General features: G+C 36.9%; 1 protein-coding gene across 6 annotated transcripts in view; it reads right to left on the bottom strand.

The window, feature by feature from the left end:
- Positions 1-11008: 11008 nt before the first annotated feature.
- The window catches only part of ARAP2 (ArfGAP with RhoGAP domain, ankyrin repeat and PH domain 2), a 205172-nt gene continuing 193206 nt past the window's right edge, over positions 11009-22974 (bottom strand). For all 6 annotated transcript variants that reach the window (XM_035293912.3, XM_035293913.3, XM_078367402.1 and 3 more), the window contains 2 exons: positions 18134-18268; positions 11009-13272 (listed from right to left, as the gene is read on the bottom strand). In XM_035293912.3, coding sequence (XP_035149803.3) covers positions 12901-13272; positions 18134-18268 — 507 coding nt within the window. In that variant the 3' untranslated portion in view covers positions 11009-12900. The remainder of the gene's footprint in view (positions 13273-18133; positions 18269-22974) is intronic.

Here is a 22974-nt window from a genome sequence, read left to right as displayed (position 1 = left end):
TCAGTATCTGTCTACATATTTTAGGTCTCTGAGAAGCAGAACATGTATAGGTTTTGTTGTTGTTTGCTCTTAATTGAAGTGGTTAGTTTTCTATGTAATTACTGATATATTTAGTCTTCTACCACCTTACTACTATTGTTTTCAATGTGACCTGTTTTTGTCATTTTTTCTCTTTTTCCTTCTTTTGAATTACTAAAATATAATTTAATTTTCCATTTTTCTTTTCTATAAACATGAAAGTCATATTTTCTTTCACTTTTCTTTTAGCAGGTACCCTGGAAATTAAAGCATGCATCCTTGACATCGTAATTAATACAAATTATCACTTTCACTTCTTCCCTGACAATGCTTGGACATTTATTCACAAGACATTATGTCATCACTTAATACAGTCAATGTTAATCTATGTTTACCTGATATTTTTTTTTACTTTCATTTGCTCTTCAGTTTTACTGCATTTTGGCACTTCTACATAGGACCAATTTCTTTTTATCTAAAACATTATCTTTAGTATTTTTTTTTCAGTGGAGGTTAACTGAGGAAATTGCTCTTTCTCTGAAGTAGCCTTTATTTTGCCATCTTTTTTTGAGGAATATTTTAAGGGATATGGAATTCTAGTTGGCATATGTTTTCATGTGGCACTTTAATAATTGTAGTTTATTCTTTTTTTTTGGCTTTCATCTTTTATGGTGAGAGGCCACTGTCTTTGTAATGTTAACACTTTCAGTTTGGGGTTTCGGTATTCTCTGGCTGATTTTTAAGATTCCCTCAGTGACTTTTCCATTGTTTTATTATAATGTAATTTATTATAATGTAATTTTATTATAATGTAATTTCCATTGTTTTATTATAATGTAACAAAAGTGTGTAGTTTTTTTTTTTTAATTTACCTTGCTTAGAGTTTGGTTAACATATTGAATCCATTGGGATAAATTACACATGTATTAAAAAAACCTGTTGGTCATTTTCTCTTCCAATATTGCCTCCTCCCAGTTTTCTATCACCTCCCTTTTAGGAGAACACCTTACATACATGATCGACATTTTAACAGTGTCTTACATACTTCTTTTGTCTATAGATTTTGTTTTCCTGTGCGTTCATTTTTGATATATTTGATTGTTGTACGAACCTGTCATCCAGTTCATTAACCCATTTGCTTTTAACCTCAGTTACTGTGTTTTTAACTTTTCCATTTTTATTTGACATTTTAAAATTCCAGTTCTCTGGCAGAATTATCCAATGTGTTCCTTATTTTTTAATATATTTTCTTGTAAATATTAGTATTAATTATAGCTGCTATTTAGTCCTTCTTTGGTAATTCCAGCAGCTTGATCATTTGGGGATTTCTTTCTATTGTCTATTTTTCTGTCCTAGCATTTTGGTCACAGGGTCATATCTCTCGAATTTTTTTCTTTTTACTTCATTTTTAAATGCCAGAAACTGAAAAAAAAATAAAGACGTTCCGGAGAGGATTTATCTTTCCATCTTTTAGCAGAGAGGAAGCTGATGATTCTGATCCAATGGGCCTAAGCTCAATTGAGGTCATGGGCAGTTTTTTTGTTTTTAAAGAGGAAAAAGAAAGAAAAAAAAATAGAAAGAAAAGAAGAAAGAAAAAGAGAGAGAAAGAAAGAAAAAAGAATAAAAGAGAAAAAGAGGAAGAGAAAGAGGGAGATAGAAAGGGAATCTTGCTCTATTGCTCAGGCTTGAATGCAGTCTAAAAATGGGTATTAAAAACCTCTTTTATGCTAATAAGTGTGCTTAACAATGGAGACAGGAAGGAATAAGGGAGGAAAATAACAAACAAGCAGCCAACCGATATTTCATTTAAACCTGTGAAATACTATGTAATTGCTGAGGAGTGATTTACTTCCAATTTTGTGGTAACTTTTAGAATGGGTGTGATGTGATACTGAGAAAAATGTATGTTTTGTGTATTTAGGGTGGAGAGTTCTGTAAATGGTTATTAAGTTTACTTTTTTCAGGTCTGAGTTCAAGTCCTGGATATCCTTGTTAATTTTCTGTCTCACTGATCTGTCTAATATTGACAATGTAGTGTTAAAGTCTCCCACTATTATTATGTGGGAATCTAAGTCTCTTTGTAAGTCATTAATTAGTTCAACCATTGTGGAAGACAGTGTGGCGATTCCTCAAGGACCTAGAAATAGAAATTCCATTGACCCAGCAATCCCATTACTGGGTATATATCCAGAGGATTATAAATCGTTCTGCTATAAGGACATATGCACATGAATGTTCATTGCAGCACTGTTTACAATAGCAAAGAGCTGGAACCAACCCAAATGCCCATTGATGATAGACTGGGCCTGGAAAATGTGGCACATATACACCATGGAATATTATGCAGCCATCAAAAATGATGAGTTCATGTCCTTTGTAGGGACATGGATGAACCTGGAGACCATCATTCTCAGCAAACTGACACAAGAACAGAAAATGAAATACCGCATGTTCTCACTTGTAGGTGGGTGTTGAACAATGAGAACACATGGACACAGGGAGGGGAGCACTACACCCTGGGGTCTGTTGGGGGGAATTAGGGGAGGAACAGCGTGGGTGGGGAGTTGGGGAGAGATGCATGGGGAGAAATGCCAGATATAGGTGAAGGGGAGGAAGGCAGCAAATCACACTGCCATGTGTGTACCTATGCAACTATCTTGCATGTTCTTCACATGTACCCCAAAACCTAAAATGCCATAAAAAAAGAAAAAAAAAAGAACTTGCCTTATGTATCTAGGTGCTCCTGTATTGGGTACGTATATATTTAGGATCGTTAGCTCTTCTTGTTGCATTGATCCTTTTACCATTACGTAATGTCCTTCTTTGTCTCTTTTGATCTTTGTTGCTTTGAAGTCTATTTTATCAGAGATGAGAATTGCAACTCCTATAAGCAGTTTTGATGATGTTCTGCCAAAATTCCAATTCATATCTGCTCCAACCATACGGCTTTCCAAGCCTTCCAAATAAGCGCTTGTATGCTCACAAGGGTCTCTCTCCATGATAGTAAATACAATTGAATCCTTCTATTCTTAGTATCATGAGACTACAAACAACTCCACTGCACTATTAGAGATTTTGTGCTGAGCTTGCTCGCTTCCTGTCATATATGGCATTACAATTCAGCAGCTGTCTTAAAGGGAAAACCAGCTATGTTAGTTTTCTATTCCTCCATTCTTGCCATGATCTGACTGCCTTGAGTCTCCAATGTTGTTTCCTGAACCAGACTGCAAACTTATTCTGCTCTGCTATTTATTCTATCTAAAATCATCTCAACCTGAGCAAAACCTAGACTTTCAACTTTTTGTCTTGTGTACAGACTCCTTAAACTCACCCAGAAAAAGAGCAGCTTTAAAATATTAGCTCATGTCTTTAATGTTCCTACTGCCTCAGAATCTGGCCACCCTTATCCCTCGTTTCCGCAACAGCCTTTACAGAGAGTTGTTGTTTATTTTAAATTGCGTTTCCCATTGTTTCTAGCTTTTGGTGGAATCACTGTTCTTCTTCAAGCTACTTTATTATACTATGACTTCATTCATTCGATATATGTTTCAGTAGTTAATATGAGATACGGCACAAGCACTATTTTAGATTCTGGGAATACCGCGGCAAATCTAAGACTGCATTTGCAGTTTTATATTCTAGTGGAAGTAGATCATTAAAGTATTTACCAATAAATATGTCAATTATCAGGTGGTGATAAGCCCAATGAAGTAAGAAGATAAAGGGGATAGAAGGTGATGATGCCACTTTATATGGGATGCTCAGAGATTGCCTGCCTGGCAAGGAGACATTCAAGGTAGTCCACATGAAGTTAACAGAGCCATCCATGTGTATGTCTGGAAAGAGTCAGTTAAGTGAAAAGTTCTAAGGCTTTTTCATGCCTAGTGATGTTGAGGAACAATATACTTGTAGCAAAGTGAGTGAGGCAGAGTGTTTAAAAAATAGCAGGTGGTACATTGGAACAACCATTTCCAACTTGTATTTATATTTAAATACATTTTAAATATTTATATTCATAAATGCAACATGTCATATTGATAAAGACATTCCATTTTAACTGAAATAGAAAGCTATTAGGAGAAGAGACGTAATCTTTTTTTTTCAGAAGTTCATTCTGTCTTTTGGTTCCTTCCACAGAGTAGCATACAGTCAGGGAGACAAGTTCAGAATCATTTGCACAATTCAGCAAAGACATAATTAAGTGAAGACAGTAAAAGTGTGGCCTCTTAAGCTAGACTTGAGTGCCAGCTTTGCCAATCATTAGCTGAATAATGCCGCTTAATATCTCTGTACCTAAGTCCTAGACAAGGAAAGACTGAGGAGCAAGTAAACAGTTTTAGATATATTTGAGATGCCAGTTGTATACTCAAGCGGAAATGTAAGTTACAGTCTGGAACTCAATGAGTAGATTCATACTGAAGTTAAATATACGGATAGCGCAGATGATGTCCTGTATGCAAAGTTATGAGACTTGATGTGTTCTTCTAGGAGTTAGGCTACCCAGTAAAGGATCCGAGAAGACTCACTTGTGAAGAAAGGAAAACCACAAGATAGTAGTATCCTAGAGACCAACACTAGAATTATTACACAAAGGAGGGTGCTTATCTGTGTAAAATGTTATAGATGGTGATAGGTCAATATGATGACTGAAAACTGGCCATTAGAGTCAGCAATAAAGTTGTTCTGATCTGGCCGGGAGCAGTTTTCAAAGAGTAACAGGAAACAAAAGACTGAATAAATAAGGTTCAAAGAGAAAATGGGAGGTTAAAAAGAGAAGGCAGCAAGTTAGACAAACGTAATGAAGAATCTTGCTGCAAACAGGGGCAGACAAATGAGGCAACAGCAGACGGGAAGAGGAGATCTTCCCCGGTGAGATATAAATGCTACTTCTATCTGATGAAGGTTGTTGCTAAGCCAATCGTCAGGCTATAAAATCATGGTGTGGGTCAGCTGGGTTGATTGATGTGAGTTTTTGTGTCTCCGTTGTCTAGTGTATTGGCTGATTGCTCAGTAATTTAACTGAGAAACTCTCTTGGTTTTTCTTTGAAAGGTTAAGCAATATTCTTTATCAGATGTTATAAAATATTGGGCATCTTTACTCTGCTGGAAGAGTGGCTCTTGATACGAGGACTTGAGTCTTTACAAGCAGACCCCAACAATAATTTTGCTGCACCACAATTTTGAATTTGTATGCTATATTATTTTAGTGTTCATGTTATTTAGCTAGGTGACTTCTAAGCAGTTACATGGCAACATGTCCTTATCCTCCGTTAGTCATTATGGTTACTGTAACTTTGATGTGATACCAGAAAGTCTGAGATTTGGAGCAACAAGAACACAAGGACTAATTCCTGCAAGTGGTGTGTGGTATTCTGCTCATCGTGTATCAATTTTAACAAATTAACACAACAATGTGATGTATTATTTTACCAAATATACCATAACAAAATACCTCACATTGGGTGGCTTAAACAACGGAAATTTATTTTCTTATAGTTCTAGAGGCTGGAAGTCCAACATCAAGATGTCAACTTGTCCCCCGTGCCGCGCCCCCGACACTGCCTCCCATGCCAAGGCTTTTCTCTTCAGTTTGCCAATGGCTGTGTTTTCCTTGTGTCCTCACATAGTCTGTGGCTGGGCATCCCCAGTGTCTCTTTGTATGTCCTAATTTCCTCTTATGACACCAGTCAGAGTGGATTAGGGCCTGCCCTAATAACTTCATTTTAACTCAATCACCTGTGAGGGCCCTACCTCCAAATATAGTCACATTCTAAGGTGCTAGGAATTAGGATTTCAACATATGATTTTTGGGAGAAGACAGTTCAGCCTGTGACTTGCAGTAATCTGCTTTATTAGTGCATACTTTTTAAAGGATGAAGAAAAAAACTGCTAAAAGCAGTTTTTAAATTTTTTAAAAAATGTTTAATTTTTATGGGTACATAGTAGGTGTATATACACTTATGGGGTAGATGAGATGTTTTGATGTAGGCATGTAATGTTTGCTAATCACTTCAGGAAAAATCATTTATCCATCCCTTCAAGTATTTTTCTTTTGTGTTAAACAATCCAGTTATGCTCTTTTAGTCATTTTAAAATGTACAATTAAACTGACCCTAGACACCCCTTTGTGTTATCAAATGCTAGGTCTTATTGATTCTTTTTATTCTTTTGTATCCAGTAAACATTCTTACCTCACCCCATCCGCCCTCCCACTACCCTTCCCAGCCCCTCGTTGCCATCCTTCCCCACTTTATCTCAATGAATTCAATTGTTTTGATTTTTTAGATCCCACAAATACATGAGAATAAGTGGTGTCTGTCTTTCTGTGCCTGGCTCAGTTCACTTCCAGTACTGACCTCCAGTTCTACATGTTGTTGTACATAACAGAATCTCATTCTTTTTTATGAATGAATTGTACTCCATTGTGTCTAAGTGCTATATTTTCTTTACTGATTCATCTGGTGGACACTGAGGTTGCTTCCATATTTTGGCTATTGTGAACAGTGCTGCCACAAACATTGGAGTGCTGCTATCTCTTCAGTAGATTGATTACCTTTCTTTGGGGTATATATCCAACAGTGGGATTGCTGGATCATATGGTAGCTCTATTATTTTTCAGGCAAGATTTTTCTTTTTTTAATTATTATTATTTTTTATTATACTTTAAGTTCTGGGGTATGTGTGCAGAACTTGCAGGTTTGTTACATAGGTATACACGTGCCATGGTGGTTTGCTCCACCCACCAACCCGTCATCTCCATTAAGTATTTCTCCTCATGCTCTCCCTCCCCTAGCCCCATACCCCTGACAGGCCCCAGTGTGTGATGTTCCCCTCCCTGTGTCCATGTGTTCTCATGGTTCAATTCCCACTTATGAGTGAGAACATGCAGTCTTTGGTTTTCTGTGCTTGTGTTAGTTTGCTGATAATGATGGTTTCCAGCTTCATCCATGTCCCTGCAAAGGACATGAACTCATCCTTTTTTATGGTTGCATAGTATTCCATGGTGTATATGTGCTACATTTTATTTATCCAGTAGCTCTATTTTTAGTTTCTTGAGGAACCTCCAATTGTTCTCTGCAGCAGATATACTTCTTACATTCCCACCAAGAAAGTCCCCTTTTCTCCACATTCTCACTAGCATTTATTAGCCTGTTTTGGGAATATAAACAATTTTAATGTAACCGAGATGATTTCTGATTGTAGTTTTGATTTGCAATTTTTGACAATTTATATTGAGCACCTTTTCATCTCCCTGTTTGCCATTTGTATGTCTTCTTTTAAGAAATGTCTATTCAAATCTATTGCCAATTTTTAATCAGATTATTAGATTTTTTTCCTATGGAGTTGTTGAGTTTCTTCTTTATCCTGGTTATTAATCCCTTGACAGATGGATAGTTTGCAAATATGTTTTCCCATTCTCTGGATTGTCTCTTCACTTTGTGGGTTGTTCTCTTTGCGATGTGGAAATTTTCAACCTCATGTGATCCCATTTGGTCATTTTTGCTTTGGCTGCCTGTGCTTGTGGGGCTATTACTCAAGAAATTTTTGCCCAGGCCACTGTCCTAAAAAGTTTCCTCAATACAACATGCTGCTGCTGCTAGGGGATGGGGAGAAATGGTGTTGATTCAAGACAGTTTTTCCTACTCTTTCAGTGCCTCTTTCCATGATATGAAGTTAAAACCAGGTACTGTCAGTGCTCATCTCATTTTTGGTTCATATGAAGTTTGTTCTCTGTGTAGACAGCTGTTAGTAGGTTGATGTCCTTTCGGGAAGGACAATTGGAAGAGCCTTCTGTTCCACCATCTTGATCTGCCTGCTAGAAGCGGCTTTGAAAACCATTAGGGTCAACTGAGATCAAATGAGAGCTAGGAGGACTAATACATTAATAACTAACATTTACTGCACCTCTATTATGCTGCTATATATGTGTCTATTTCATATACCTAGCTCATAATCTATGTGTGTGTATAAAATAGTTGTTGAATACAGTCAACAAGCTAATTAACATTCCTAGTTCTCAGATGAGGACATTTTGAGTTCTAAGTTTTAACTCATGAAAAGGATTGAATCTGCAGAGGTATCTCAATTATTAAAACCTTTACATTCAACATACAGTTGCTGTTGCAGAGAAGGGAGAATACAATGTAATTTATAATATATTTTTTAAAATTGTTAAAATAATTATACAACTTAGAAACATAAATTTTAGTTACTTGATTCATTTCTGTGCTTTGCATTCCCTGATCATTAGAAATAAATGTGAAGATTGTACACATGACAGAAAAATGGTCACATTTTACAATTAATACTGTCTTAACGAATTGCTAACAGTGAAACAGTAGAGGAATATTAACTAACTCCACTCTTGGTTTAGGGGTCTTTACCCATCCTGCTCATAGGCTAATTTTAGGGCATGAGATAAAATTCAAAGACAAACGGTCATGTCGTTTTCTAACACTGTGATTCAGCGGGAAGTATGCAAACAACTAGGTTTTTTTTTAGGATTTGCAGCAACATTGTGAGCTGACCATGAACAAAGCAGCTCCCCGCCTCCTCAAACTCACTAGTACCCAAATGTCTGAGGTTGGAGCTCACCTCTTGATCCTAACCCCTTCCTTTTCCTGCTACCCTAAACCTGAAAAGAGCTTGAAATTTGTACTGTCTTAAAACGGTACTTTAGAACACCAGTCTGCCATCTTCTTGGTTTACGGGCTTTCCAGAGTAAGTCGCCTTCCTTGTTCCACTTCGTTTCTTAACTTACTTGTGGTGGTAGGGGGCAAGCAAAATGAGTTTGGGGTTGGTTACAAGTTCATTTGAGTAAGGGATAATATGTAAGTCTTTGTGCAAATTTTGTTGAGATGGTGAAAGTTTCAATCTTCTTTCTAAAATGATTAAAACTTTAAAAAAAAAGCAGTATCTGGATGCTACAACCTGTTCAAAGAAATTTGATGCTTTTAATTTTCTTTTGCATCATCAGTTTTGAATTAAATTAATGCAATCCAGCATCTAACATAGTTATGTACAAAAGTCATATTTTTGCTTCAATTATTTTTGCTTGGTTTTGAGTTCTGACACTTTGATGAATCATCAGGCAATGATTTGTTTAGAAATCAAATATTTAAAGCCATGTTTAATAATTAGTTGTAGGGCTACAGAAATAAAATTCAGAGTGCTTTTGATCTATATGTGTGTGTTGCTTTTTTTGTGTGTGACTAAGCCTTCATTATGCAAGCCTGAATCCCAACACCAGGTCTACATTGGTTGTGTAGGAATTGTTTTTCTTGGAGGTGAAATAAGCTACCTCTGACTCCATCACCTCCTGGTTCCCAGACACACCCAAAGTCTCAACACAGGTTCTGGGCTGGGGGAAGGGAGAATCACAGTGGCTTGGCCATAGGCAGGGGACAAGATTGGATTTCAGCAAATCCTCCTGATGGAAGTGGGCTCCTGTCCCTCCAGGTAGTGAATGGGGTGGCAGGACTTGCTGGCCCAGTTTGGGCATAGGGATATTAGTTGAATGAATGGTGAATACTGAGAGGGAACTCTGGTTCTGTAGCTCAGGTGGGCTGCTCTGGCTGTGGGTACCCCAAATGCCACATGCACCCAGTGTGGTCACTCTGGGGTGAAGGGTCCCACAGGAGTGTGTGCAACCTAGTCCCCTGTAGGGAGGGACAGGTCAGGATAGGCCAGGATGGGAGTTCTGGTGACCCCAGGCCCTGATTTGCTATCCCTGGAGTTCTGCAGGCTGAAGCCAATGGGCACAGGTAGATATGCAGTTGTAGGGCACGGAGCAAGGTTCTTCAAAGACTCCCCAGCACTTGAATCCCTGCCTCTGCAAGGAAGAAAAGAGAAGCCACGAAAAGGAAAGAGAAGACACTGGGGAAGAAAGAGGTAAGAGAATACAGATGATGAGGAAGGAGACAACAGGAGGAAAAGAAGCAGGTAAAGGGCGATGAGGATTCCAGGGGCAGACAACAGAAATGGAAGGTGGCTGGGAGAAGGCAGCAAACTGAGAAGGCAGAGGTCCTCTGGGAGAAGGATGGGAGCAAGAGAAGGGCCAGGCAACAGAGCCTTCAGGCAGAGTTGTAGTTCCCAGATTTGGGTTGCGGCTGGCAAGACATAAGCTCCAATAACTTCTTCAGCTCCAGTAGGAAGTTCTCCTAGCACCTTCTACACATGGGCTTCGTGTCAGACTCCACAAACTTCTTCTTCAGAGTGAACTTGCTTTTGCAGGTGGAGCAGAAGAGGTTCACACGCATCAGGCATTGTTGAGGGCCAGCATCATGTCACCTGTGACCTCATGGCTGTAGCTGTAGCAGATGTTCCCAGAGGGCTGGCTGTAGTGGATCACAAAGTAGGCCAGGTCCTACTTCTCATAGCACTAGAGCCAGGAATGGCTTCTCACACTCAGGGTGAAACGTTCCACATGCTGCTACTCCTTGCCCAGTGTATTCACTATGTGCCCCTTGATGGGCCGGCTGTAGTCCTAAAAATGGAGACAGCATCTTGTCATGGCAGGGCAAGCAGTAACATTCACCCTCGGCTCATAGGCCTGTCAGCTCCTTCCTACAGTGGATGCAGCTGAAGTGGCCTGGTGGGAGACTGTTCCTGAACATGAAGGGCTGCTCATGAATGACCAGGTGGCACTGCTGAGGTTTCCAGGCACTACTCCAGGCCCTTGGCATTCTCCTGGTGTAGTAAGGCTGGCAGAAATGCCCATAAACCAGGGTTTGTACTATGCATCTTGTAGGGATGCGGCTGGTCAGGAGCCTCATCAATACAGGCCAAAGAGACTGTAATGTTCCTAGCTCTCAGCAAGTGAGCCTTTAAATCAATGAAACCACTTATATTGATGTGTTTGTAAAAATAATACAGCCAGTTTCAAGTACATATTAAATTCAATTTTTTTAAAAAAAAAGGAAAGAAAATCTATTTGACCTATTTCATAACAACCTTCAACTTCTGAAAATAAAGTCACATTCAAGTAGACTTGTAAAACAATTGTAACTTTTACTCATAATGTATGAGATGTCATCATTAGCCCTTATCTTACACTTGAAAAATGGAGACAATTGTTCAGAATAGGAAGGGAAACAGCTATCAGATTTTAAGCTCAAGTTTCAGGAAAAATTCAGATAAGGCAGGTGAAAACTCTAGATATTTTTCCATTGTCCAACATCACCAAATATTAATTTCCACATACCTCTTTATTTCATAAAAATATAAATATTTATTAGAAATAGCATGTTTAAGATTAGTTTTTCTTTCTAAATAACATAATATCTTGCTTTACAGGAAGATTCCCTAATAGTGCCACCTATTTCATAAACTGTCCTGCAGTTTTGGGCTTCTTTAAAATTCTAATTTATTTTGATTTAAAGAATAAATATCTCATACGCATAGTGAATAATTTTATCACTCCAAAATACAAATGCTCTGTATTTTACAATGAAGAAATTCATAGCATTTACCACCACATCACTGTACTATGATTGGACTGACTGAAGTATGGGCCTTTGAATACAGATGAAAAAATGAAGACATGCTAAAAAAAAAAGCTTAGCTACATAATTTTTAACACCAAAACTCACCAAATATATTCCAACTTGAAAGAAACTCATGAAAATTGCTTCCCCTAACATGAACTATGATTAGATAGTACTGTCTGTCAGGAGAATCATCATTTCAGTAGCTGGTCTTTATGTGGAAACAAAAAGAGAGAGGACTTTGTCCTTATTCATAAGTACAGGGAGGAGACCACTCCTATACTTTAAAAAAAAAAAAAAAAAAAAACTAGATTAAATGTGAACAGGTATCTCCCAAAGGTAGAGTAAACCACCACCTACCCCTGGCTCCATAATGGCCATATATTGTATTCTTCCAGTTAATTCTGACAATTCAGAGAAAACCATTACAACCTTAATAATTTTTTTAAAAAATTCTAAAAATCAAACAAAACAACAGGACCCTGTGGTGATGAATTTTGTTCATACCAAAAGTATAGTCAGAAATTTTAAAAAAATGCTTGCATACAATGACAGTGCAATCAAATCAGATCCAGACCAGGTCCACCACCTCCAAGGCAGTGTAAGTTTCCTCTTAGCAGCCACCAACAGTGAGCTCAAATGTAGTGAATCTATACTGTGGCTGGTTCTCTAACACCATAAATATTAATAAGAGTGGCTAGTGCTATTATTCACATCTGCTGGCTGAATATTACTCTGGGGAAATAAACACTGGACTTTCTTCTTAACAAGTGGGTTCTCATTGACAAGTTCTGGTCATTAGTGAACTAGAATGAATCAGCTCACTTCCTTGTTTTGTAGGACATTTAACTCTTTGTTTCTTTTAAAACCCCCAGTGTATTTTAGGCAGCCACTACAACAAATTCTTCCCCTTTTCAATTTACTTCCCTTTCTTTTCCCTAAGGTATACCCTCTGTAAACCTAAAAACAGACGGTAATTTAATATGCAAGGTTTCTCAAAGTGCAAAATATGTTACAGATAGTTTCTTAGGCTTCATTTAAACACAACATTTTATACAATACAGTACAATTTGAGATTTCTGCTCATAAATTATACCACTTAACAGATAACTACTTTAAAAGGGCTGACCACCTAAGTAACCCAATGTCTTCTTACACAAAGTTAATACAATTTATCTTTACAAGCTTTGTTCAGACCAAAATAAAGTTAATCTTACACTTAATCACAAATATACATATTTTTAAATGCTCCTTAAATGCCTAAGTATACACAGACAAATTTGCCTATCAATAGGCAAATTCTTATGAATTATCTTACAGTTCAGTCTTGGATTTACACACAAAGATTGCATACATTATTAAAAAAATAATCAGGGGAGCCAATTCATTTTATTTCTTACGGCAAAATCTGCTCATCCTGTAATTCTTTTGGAAGGGTTCTTGACCGTTGTAAAACCACACTAAGTTCTTCGATTACCCTTGATGGTAACTTATGATCAGAGTCCAAAGTAGCTTTGCTGTTCCTGTCATCAGCCTTCCTCAGTGTCTTCAGGCCTTTATGGCCTTTCTGTTGTCCAAGTGGGGCTTCAGGCTCTGTGTCCTCCAGGCAGTTGAAACTCCGATGTTTTCGGGTTCGACTTCGAAGTTTATCGTCCTTGTGCTCCAGACAGTGGGCCACGATGGAAGCTCTCTCCTTTAAGCTCGAGTCCACCGCCTCTTTATCCCGCTTTTCACTGAGCCGCAGCCTTTCAAGTTCTGCTCTTGCACTCTAAAAATAAAATAAAATGTCTCACAGGCAAGCAAGATTTGGCAGAATTTAGGTTTAGAAAGTACAATCCACATAAAAGTTAACGCTTCCTATAAAAGAGCTCATTTCTATGATGTAGGTCCTAACTTGACTTTGATACAAGTGGCATGTCCAGATTTATACGCTAATCTTAGATCTACAAAATCAACTACAGACAGTCCCTGGCTTACAATGCTTCGAGATGATTTTTTGATGGTGCAAAATAAATATGCATTAAATAGAAACCATACTTCAAATTATGAATTTTGATCTTTTCCCTGCTTAGAGATAGACAGTAGGACACTCACTTGTGACACTGGCCAGTGGCAGCGAGCTGCACCTGCCAGTCAGGCATGCACTCATGAAGGTGAATAACTGATAGGGCATGCAGTGTTGCCAGATGCTTCTGCCCAGCTGGAGGCTAATGTAAGTATTCTGAGCACTTTTAAGGAATGCCAGGCTAAACTATAACATTCCATAGGTGAGGTGTATTTAGCACATTTTTTATTTTAGGTATTTTCACCTTATGGTGGGGTTTACTGATATGTAACCAACCCCATTGTAAGTTGAGGAACTTCTGTGAAATGCAATCCACAGAAATTCATTTTAACATGTATTCAACATACCACTTCAAAGATGTCTTTTGGGTTATTCAAATTGAATCTCACTTCAATCTTGCCTCTTCTAACTCACTCCTGCTTAGATATGTCAAGAAAGGTTTTTGTTTTTTTCTTTTAATTAGTTGACTTTAGTGGGAACATTGTACACACATAGGAAATGATCAATAAATATTTTTTGAATGACTAAATGAAGAAAAGTTTAAACAGTTTCAAGTATACAACACTGTTCTATTTTCCTTAACTCCAGTGGATCCAAACATAAAATTATAGCAGAAAATTCAAGGGGAATAAAAATATTTTCATGAATATAATATACAAATGATTTTGAAATTTGGAATTTTCTGATAAGATTATGATTATACATCTTAAGCTAAATACATTTTTCCTACTCTGTCATTTATAGGAAGAAATATTTAATATCTAGTTTAATTCCAAAGTTTCATTAGAATATGTTAAAATACTAAGAAAATGAATAGTGGTGATTGAACAACAATGTAAATACAACCAATGCTACTGAATTGTATTTTTAAATAACATAGAAAATTTCATGATATATGTATTTTATCACAAATGAAGTAAAAAAAAGCAAGACAGGGTTTATAAATAAACATTTATGTTGTTAAAAAGTTTCACTTGGCATTTATTACTTGGGAAAAATTGAGGATAAATAAAGAGTGGTTTTACATATATCAGAGTAACAGTTCTCATTATCTTTCAACCATCAACATAAAGAATTCGGGCTCTCTTAGATACACAATTTAGGGTCCAGGTAATAACAGACATAATACTGAAATTTCAATTACACTACTGATATGGATTGGATCTGTATCCTCACCCAAATCTCATGTTCAAATATAATCCAGTGTTGGAGGTGGCACCTGGTAGGAGGTGACTGAATCATGGGGATGGATTTCATGAGTGGTTTACTACCATCCCCTCTGTGCTGTTCTCCTGAGTTATCTTGAGACCTGATTGTTTAACAGTGTATAGTACCTTTCCTCTCTCTCTGTTACTTCTGCTCCACCCATGTAAGACGTTCCTGCTTCCCTTTGCCTTCTGCTATGATCTAAGTTTCCTAAGGCTTCCCCAGAAGCCATGCAGACACCATCACGCTTCCTGTGGAACTATGAGCTAAATAAACATCTTTTCTCTATAAATTGCCCAATCTCAGGCATTTCTTTATAGCAATGAGAGACCAGACTAATATAACTATGATATTAGCCTAAATAATATAACCTTAAATGAAGGTTGGGAGATGTGATAAAAGTGAACTGTGAAGAGTTAGGAGATGGGAGAGTGAGGAAAAACTTTGCATGAAAAATATGGTGTGCCAGATTGCCTTGAATGTCGCACAGAAAGCAAGCCAATTGCATAGATAATGGGGGAAGAAGGTCATAGTTTATATACTGTACCATCCTTAAGAGATTAGGCATTAATAATTTGAAAAGAGAGAAAGATAAGGTCTGAAAGTGGAAGAGCAAGAGATGGCTTGCTACAGGCAATGCCAGTTTATGTCACAGGGTGCTTAGGGAAAACCAGGAGTTTGAATGGAAATAACAAATTAAACAATCTGTCTCTCCCATTGGCAGATAAAGCAGTTTTTACTTATCATAGCTAGAGAAAGGGTATAACGAATGGGTTCGCATAGCAAATCACTCACATGGGCTTAGCCTGTGCCTTCATATTTTCCATTAAATCTAAACAGGCAAGCCCATGGTTATGGAGGTCTCAGGACACCAAAAAGTAATATGACCAATATGTACAGAGTATACTAGAAACTCTCTTAATTGGCTTTCATTACCAAACTCACTGTATTACTTGATAATCTTCATGTTATAAAAAATAAAATTATATCAATAAATTTAATCATCACACTTTTAATGCTTTCAACTTTGTATTATTCATAGTTTAAATTGTCTATATCTTAAGATACAGAAATAGAAACTCAAAGAAAACAATTTGCCCAAGGTCGCATAAGTGCGACTTGCAAGGGGACCCCAGGTTGGCATTTCTGAAACCAATGTGCTTCTTCCTACCACATCAAACTGTGCTCAGGATATTAACAGCAAAGAGAGGGGTTTATGGGTGGGATCCTATGCCACTAATTTCTGCTTCACAGAATCATCATTCTTTGCTCATTATTTTTGTTTTACAGCTACTGCTCTTAAAATAGCAATTGTGAAAAAAGCTAATGAATTATTTCATATCATCTTCCAAGTTCCTTAGTATTTTGTTTCAATATATGTTACCTATATGCTAGTCATTATTCTAATAAATTCTCATGTATAATGTCATTTAATCATCACAACCACACTGTAATAAGGTTGGGGCTTTTATTAGACCCACCTGCATGCTTACAGATACAGCAGCTTAGAACAATGAAGTTAAAGTAAGATATCCATGATTTTATGGGGACTCAGTAGGACCACAGGTAGTATCCATTGTCTAGTTTGTGCTTTCTTAAGCATTCTGTTTGTCTCTTCATATGTGAGTTCCTCTGCCAACAATTTGGCATATTCAGCTGGCTCACTACTAATTTTCCCAATTAACTTTAGAAGTCACTTCCTCCATGAAGCCTTCCCTACCTAGATAAGGGTATTCTCATACGACTTTCAATAGGACTGAATGAAAGCCAGGCTAGCCACAAAATTTATGAATCTGCAAACAACTTCTTTGAAAAACAATTCTTGAATATATCCATTGTTATATTTTGTATTAATACATTCTACTTAATAATATTTTAACTCACTTTTCATTTTTAAAACAAAGGATCAAAAATGGTTAGTCATTTTGTAAATATATTTTCTAAATTTTTATATGAATCTAATTCTATAGCAAATATTTTAATGGTTTATATGAATGTTTTAAAATTTATTTTATTACCTTATAAAGTAACTTTCATTATGTTTTTCCAACATTAGAGCACTTTAAAAATGTCTTTGCCAAATTTATCAAATCACCAAACTACCTTATATTTACTAATCCTACAAAAGAGCTTCTTTTATTTTAAAGACTCATATAAATTTTCCAGCAATTGATAATGCATGTAATTCTTTTAAAAGTTTGTAACATTTTCTTCATAGCTTCAGTTCATCATTTTTCCTATCTTAAATATGTTAAAAAATTGTCTCTGAAATTGTGGATTTGGGATAAGCTAAGAAACTTTTACAGTCAATCATTATCTATAGTGGATACTGGTTATGTATTTTGATCCTAATAATTTATTTTGCTTTGCTCGATAATTGATCCAAAGGCAATGTCAAAAGAAGCTGGAGTTACTGTAGAGCGTATCTCTCCCTTATGTTAGTTTCATCTGTTCAGCCTGTGTCCCCTGTCCTGGTTCCTAGGAAATTTAACTCTCAGAATTTTAAGATCCTTGATTAGATAAGGAACTCTGCAGTGCAGTTTATTACCGAGAAAAACTGAAGGTACAGAATGGAACAAATGACAAGGTCATCATTTCTTGGAGACTTATTCTTTACTTTATTATATCAGGGCAGAATAACTAGGCTTGAAAAGCAAAAAATTCAAACAGCTTAATCCCCAAACAACACCTTCTAAATGCTTTGCTTTTGCTTTCACGGACTGAATTAAGGCACTGAAATAGGTGTTTGCCCCAAACTGGCTAACTAGTTTTGAGAGTAAACAGCCTATGTTCTTTGCTGAAGAGGCCAAATTTCACGTCAATATCAATGCTGTTTATATTCTCCCACACCTCAAGTTGAGAAGGAAAACAAACAGTAGCTTTCCTGAAAGATGCCAAATCTTCTTTCTTGATTCTCATGGGTCATCTTGCTGGTTAAATTAACTGAGACACGCCATCAGTTCCCAAAGCACTGGAATGTGATTATATTAGTAGAAAGTTTAGTTACCATGGCTCCAGACATAGTTTACCATGGGCTTACTCTGAGGGTGCTGTAAGTAAGTTTGTAAGATGAATTTGAGATTGTGATTTTACCACTGGAATTTCTATATGCGTATTTTTAAAACTGGCTAGTTTAGAGGTAAGAAAATAAGTAGTACTGTGCATATGTGATTGAGTGGTCAATGACATTAAAATAAAAGGATAGAGTTATTCATATTGATTTCTTGCTGTATGTGATTATTACCATGCTTTTCAAAGTTATTGTTGTGCTTTTGAAGCAATTAATGACCTAATCACATTATGACATAGGAAAATACATTCTATAATTGAATATAAAACAAACAAAATCTTAACCTACCTCGATATTTCTCCGGGCCAGGGTTGCATTTGTCTCATGCTGTATAGGAATCAGAGGCAAACCTCCAATTTTGGGATTTTTGGTTATTGAACGTTTTCGTTCCTTTCCAGCTGGTGGCCATATATCATTTTCATGCTGTGGAAACACAATTTCTTGTTGTTTTTGTGTGATTTTATTATGTGGTGTACTATATTATACAGCCGCTTGGTTTCTTTTCCATATATCCACATCAAGTGATCTGATTTCCATGAGAATGCCATTTGTGATTATGATGTTGACTCTGGTGGCAGCATGGCTCCAGGACATGAAACTCTTAACTGAACTGAGCTTTGAGGTCTCAACTCAATTTCTAAGTTTCAAATACATGCCTTCTGTACTACTTATCAAACCAATAGGGGAAAAATATTTGAGGAAACTGGCAAATCTCTTTGTGGAAGAAAAATAGTACACTTGTCTACATTTCTAGGCACTGTAATCTAAGGAACTATATACATTTATTCTCTCTCCACACCAAATATAATTTCAGTGTAAAATAATTTCATCTTTTATATCCCAAATCAACCTAAGGCATGACTATCAGAAAAATCAGCCTAACTTCATGACCTCTTGAAAAATGTTACTATTTTATCTAATTGACTTCCCAAGAAATGTAATCTTTTCACTCAGACATTTAAACATTTATACTGAAAATCACTGAACAACAGACTGTGGCACATTTGTTCTCAAATCATTAACTATATATTCTTGCCCTCTAAACAATATGACTGGAAAGAGGTTAATTTGGAGTGGGGATAAACGTTGACAGGTAAAAATATAAATTCCAGAGTGATTAATCTTTGAGATATACATAGAAAAAAAATCTTTAAAGAATTTTGTACTCCCCAGAGTAGATTAACTTTCCAGAATTTGGAAAAACGATGTTGATTTTCAAACAATAATCTATGAAGGAAACACAAAATACCAAGTATAAAATGAAAGGCTTACAAACATTGTAATGAAATGAAAACCATTTGGTAAACTATATAGCTTAATGTCTACTCTTTATTTCCCTCAATGCGTAAGCAACAGATTCTTGTTCTTATGTTGCAGTTCTTAATGTGTTGCTTTATGGCAAAGAACTCATTTAAACTGATATTTGCTGTCTATAATATAATGATATGTATAATATAATAATATTAAGAGCTAATTTATGCTATATAACAGCTAATTTATACTAAGGGGCAAACATCCAAGCTGTATGTTTATCAATGTACATATATTATAATTTTCATTTATTCCTCAGTGATCTTACAGTGCAGATCCTTTTAGTATTAGACTTAGTGTATGTGCATCATATCTACCCTTGAATGTCAGTGAAGCATTTACCTTAGTTAAGCAAATCTATAATGGTGGATAACATAATATTTCAATCTGAAAGTTACAGTTTCATATTATTATTTGTATGACATGGTACCAAACATAGTAAAAAAAAAAAAGGAGATATTATATCATTGTGATGTTCCCAACACATAAACCTGGGAGAAAACTGACTGAGAAGGAATTAGGCAATTTTGTGAATTACACTTACACTTTCAAAATAACTTATGTGTAGTGCATATGCTAAAATATATTTTGAACTATCTAAGAGCAAATGTAGTTCCCAAATCCATACTTCTCTTTTCTGAAGTAAAATACAACTGTGAATACCAGCTAACTCTCTTTGGATTGAACTAAGAGGTGGTTTTTCCACTTTAGATCCAAGTGATGTGTTCTGATTTAACACTTACAGTTATTTGCAAATGACTTCAAAAGTCACACAGTGTGGATCATATAAATGAGCATCATATAAAATGAAAGGCCATTTTATAACCAAAGGCCACACCCAAACATCTCCATGTCTGTGTTTCACTTTTTTTTTTGAGGGATTCTTTTATTATTATTATTATACTTTAAGTTTGAGATACATGTACAGAACGTGCAGGTTACATAGGTATACATGTGCCATGGTGGTTTGCTGCACCCATTAACCCATCATTTACACTAGGTATTTCTCCTAAGGCTATCCCTTCCCTAGCCCCTCCACTCCCCTGACAGGCCCCAGTGTGTGATGTTCCCCTTCCTATGTACATGTGTTCTCACTGTTCAACTCCCACTTATGAGTGAGAACATGCCATGTTTGGTTTTCTGTTCTTGTGTTAGTTTGCTGAGAATGATGGTTTCCAACTTTATCCACATCTCTTCAAAGGACATGAACTCATCCTTTTTTATGAGTGCATTGTATTCCATGGTGCATATGTGCCACATTTTCTTTATCCAGTCTATCACTGATGCGCATTTGAGTTGGTTGGAAGTCTTTGCTATTGTGAACCCTGCTGCAATAAACATACACGTGCATGTGTCTTTATAGCAGAATGATGTATAATCCTTTGGGTATATACCCACTAATGGGATTGCTGGATCAAATGGTATTTCTGGTTCTAGATCCTTGAGGAGTCGCCACACTGTCTTCCACAATGGTTGAACTAATTTACACTCCTGCCAATATTGTAAAAGCCTTCCTATCTCGCCCTGTTGTGCAATGGCACCCTTTTGGCTCACTGCATCTTCCACCTCCTGGGTTCAAACAATTCTCCTGCACATCCTCCTCAGTAGCTGGGATTACAGGTGCCCAGCACCACACCCAGCTAATTTTTGTATTTTTAGTAAAGACAGGGTTTCACCATTTTGACAAGGCTGGTCTTGAATTCCTGACCTCGTGATTCGCCCACTTGGGCCTCCCAAAGTGATGGGATTACAGGTGTGAGCCACCACGCCTAGCCTATGTCTTCTACTTTCTAACTTTTGCCTATCTTACCAACTAACTAAATTTAGTTTCATTCACTTTATTCTTTTCACTCCTTGAGACCTCTAACCTACCACCATCCTTCTCACTACATTTTTTACCACTTCCCCCATTGCCTGGCTTAGATTTCATGGTCAATCAGTAAACTCAGTTCCTTGTAAATATCTTCAAGTCCAAATTGTATCTGATTACTTATTTTCTTCCTTCTTCTTCCTCTATCATACTTGCCTGACAAAACCCCAAACCTAATTAAACACAATTCAGCTCATTTCATGAGTACCTGCCAGTTGATGGAGGACAAAAATAAATTACTGTGTAGATCCATCGCGTTTTAAATTTAACCTTAAATTTTAAGAGAGAATCCAGCACTGCCTTGAAGTTCTACCGAGGGACAACTGGCTTACTCACTCTCTCAAGATTACTTCTCCCCTTTGCCTCTGCCCTTACACTTCTAAAAATCCCTGCCTGCCTCACATGTGGTGAACTCACTGATTCAATCCAACAATTATTACTAATCACTTAAGAAAATGCTTCTCCAACCATGAAATGTACCAATCTCCTTGCATCTATAGTCACATTAATGAGTTTTATTTCTTGCAATCTGATTGAAAATAACTTTTCTCCAGTTGCATCTATATATAATCTGTCAATATGCCAAAAATTGAGGTGGTCAGTAATTTGAGAAGAAATGTGCCATGCTTTCTGTTGTACAATGATTTTTAATAACGAATTTAATAATGAATTTTTAACCATGCACTTGCTCATATCATTTCAGGTCTATTCAGTGCCTCTGCTGTTTTAATAACATCTCTCTTCTTCTCTCCATTTCTTCCTCCTCCTCTATTTCTTCCTCCAATTACTGGATTGTGTTCATATAACGTATGCAAGTACACACTCTCGCATCTTACAGATGAATCAAAACCCCCAAACCTACCTTGACCTCTATCTAGTCACAACCTCATTTATATAAGCAAATTACTTGACAGAATTTTCTGTAGCCATCACCTGGTTTTTCTCCTTTCTCACTCCTTATCATTGCTTTTGCTGTTTCTTTTTCTTTTGCCTATGTTTTAAATTTTGAAATGTCCAAGCACTTATTCCTCTGCTCTCTCTCTCTCTCTCCCCCTCCCTCCTCCATGCTTCCCTCTTCACTTCAAACTTTCTCCCCCAGGCATCTCATCTAATCCTATAGCTTTGAATATAATCTAAGTACTGACTTCCCCAAACTTTACATTTTAGCCCCAAACCTGTGCCTGAGTTTTTGATCCACACATCCAACCTACTGCCCAGCATATTCATCTGTGTATCTAATAGGTGTCTCAAAGTTTATGTGGCCTAAACAGAACTCTTTATTTCCTTCTAAATCTCTGAGGATCACACTTAAATCTGACAGTTTCCAAAAAGCTAGAACTCTTCTTGATTTCTACTCTTCCTCTCAAACTGCTACAGCCAATTGATAAAGGAGTTAAGAAGAAATTACTTAGCAGATAGCAAAGGAATGGGAGTCCTTGTAAGGCTTTTCTTTTTAATGAAAAGCAGACCCAAATCATTTTCTAACAAAGAGCAGCCTGCAAGCTGGGAGCTTGCTTGGGTGAATGCCAACAGGAACTAAGGACTAGACATTTTCAAGATGGTGGCTCTATCTTCCCTTCTCTGTCAGCCACATTTATTGTAAGGAACAGACAAGGTGGTGCCAATCAACTGGAAAGCCAATTTGCATAAAATGATTAGGGTGGGGATGGGGGTGACCAGCCTTCCCCACACATTATGTAAACGCCATACCTGATTGAACCAATCTGTGAGCCCCACATAAATCAGAAACCACCTCCTCAAACTGGTCTATAAAACAGCATTCCCTGCCAGCTGGTCCTTTCTGCTTGGAGACTTCTTCCTGTATCGAGGAAGCTGTTCCTCTCTCTCTTCTCTTCTACCTATTAAACATCCCGCTTCCAAACTCCTCATGTGTGTCTGTGTCTGGTGTGTGACAATGAACCCCAGGGTATAAACCCCAGACAACACT

This window comes from Callithrix jacchus, chromosome 3, assembly GCF_049354715.1.
Source record: "Callithrix jacchus isolate 240 chromosome 3, calJac240_pri, whole genome shotgun sequence".
NCBI classification, from domain to species: domain Eukaryota; kingdom Metazoa; phylum Chordata; class Mammalia; order Primates; family Cebidae; genus Callithrix; species Callithrix jacchus.
This window is presented reverse-complemented; position numbering and strand designations above follow the sequence as displayed.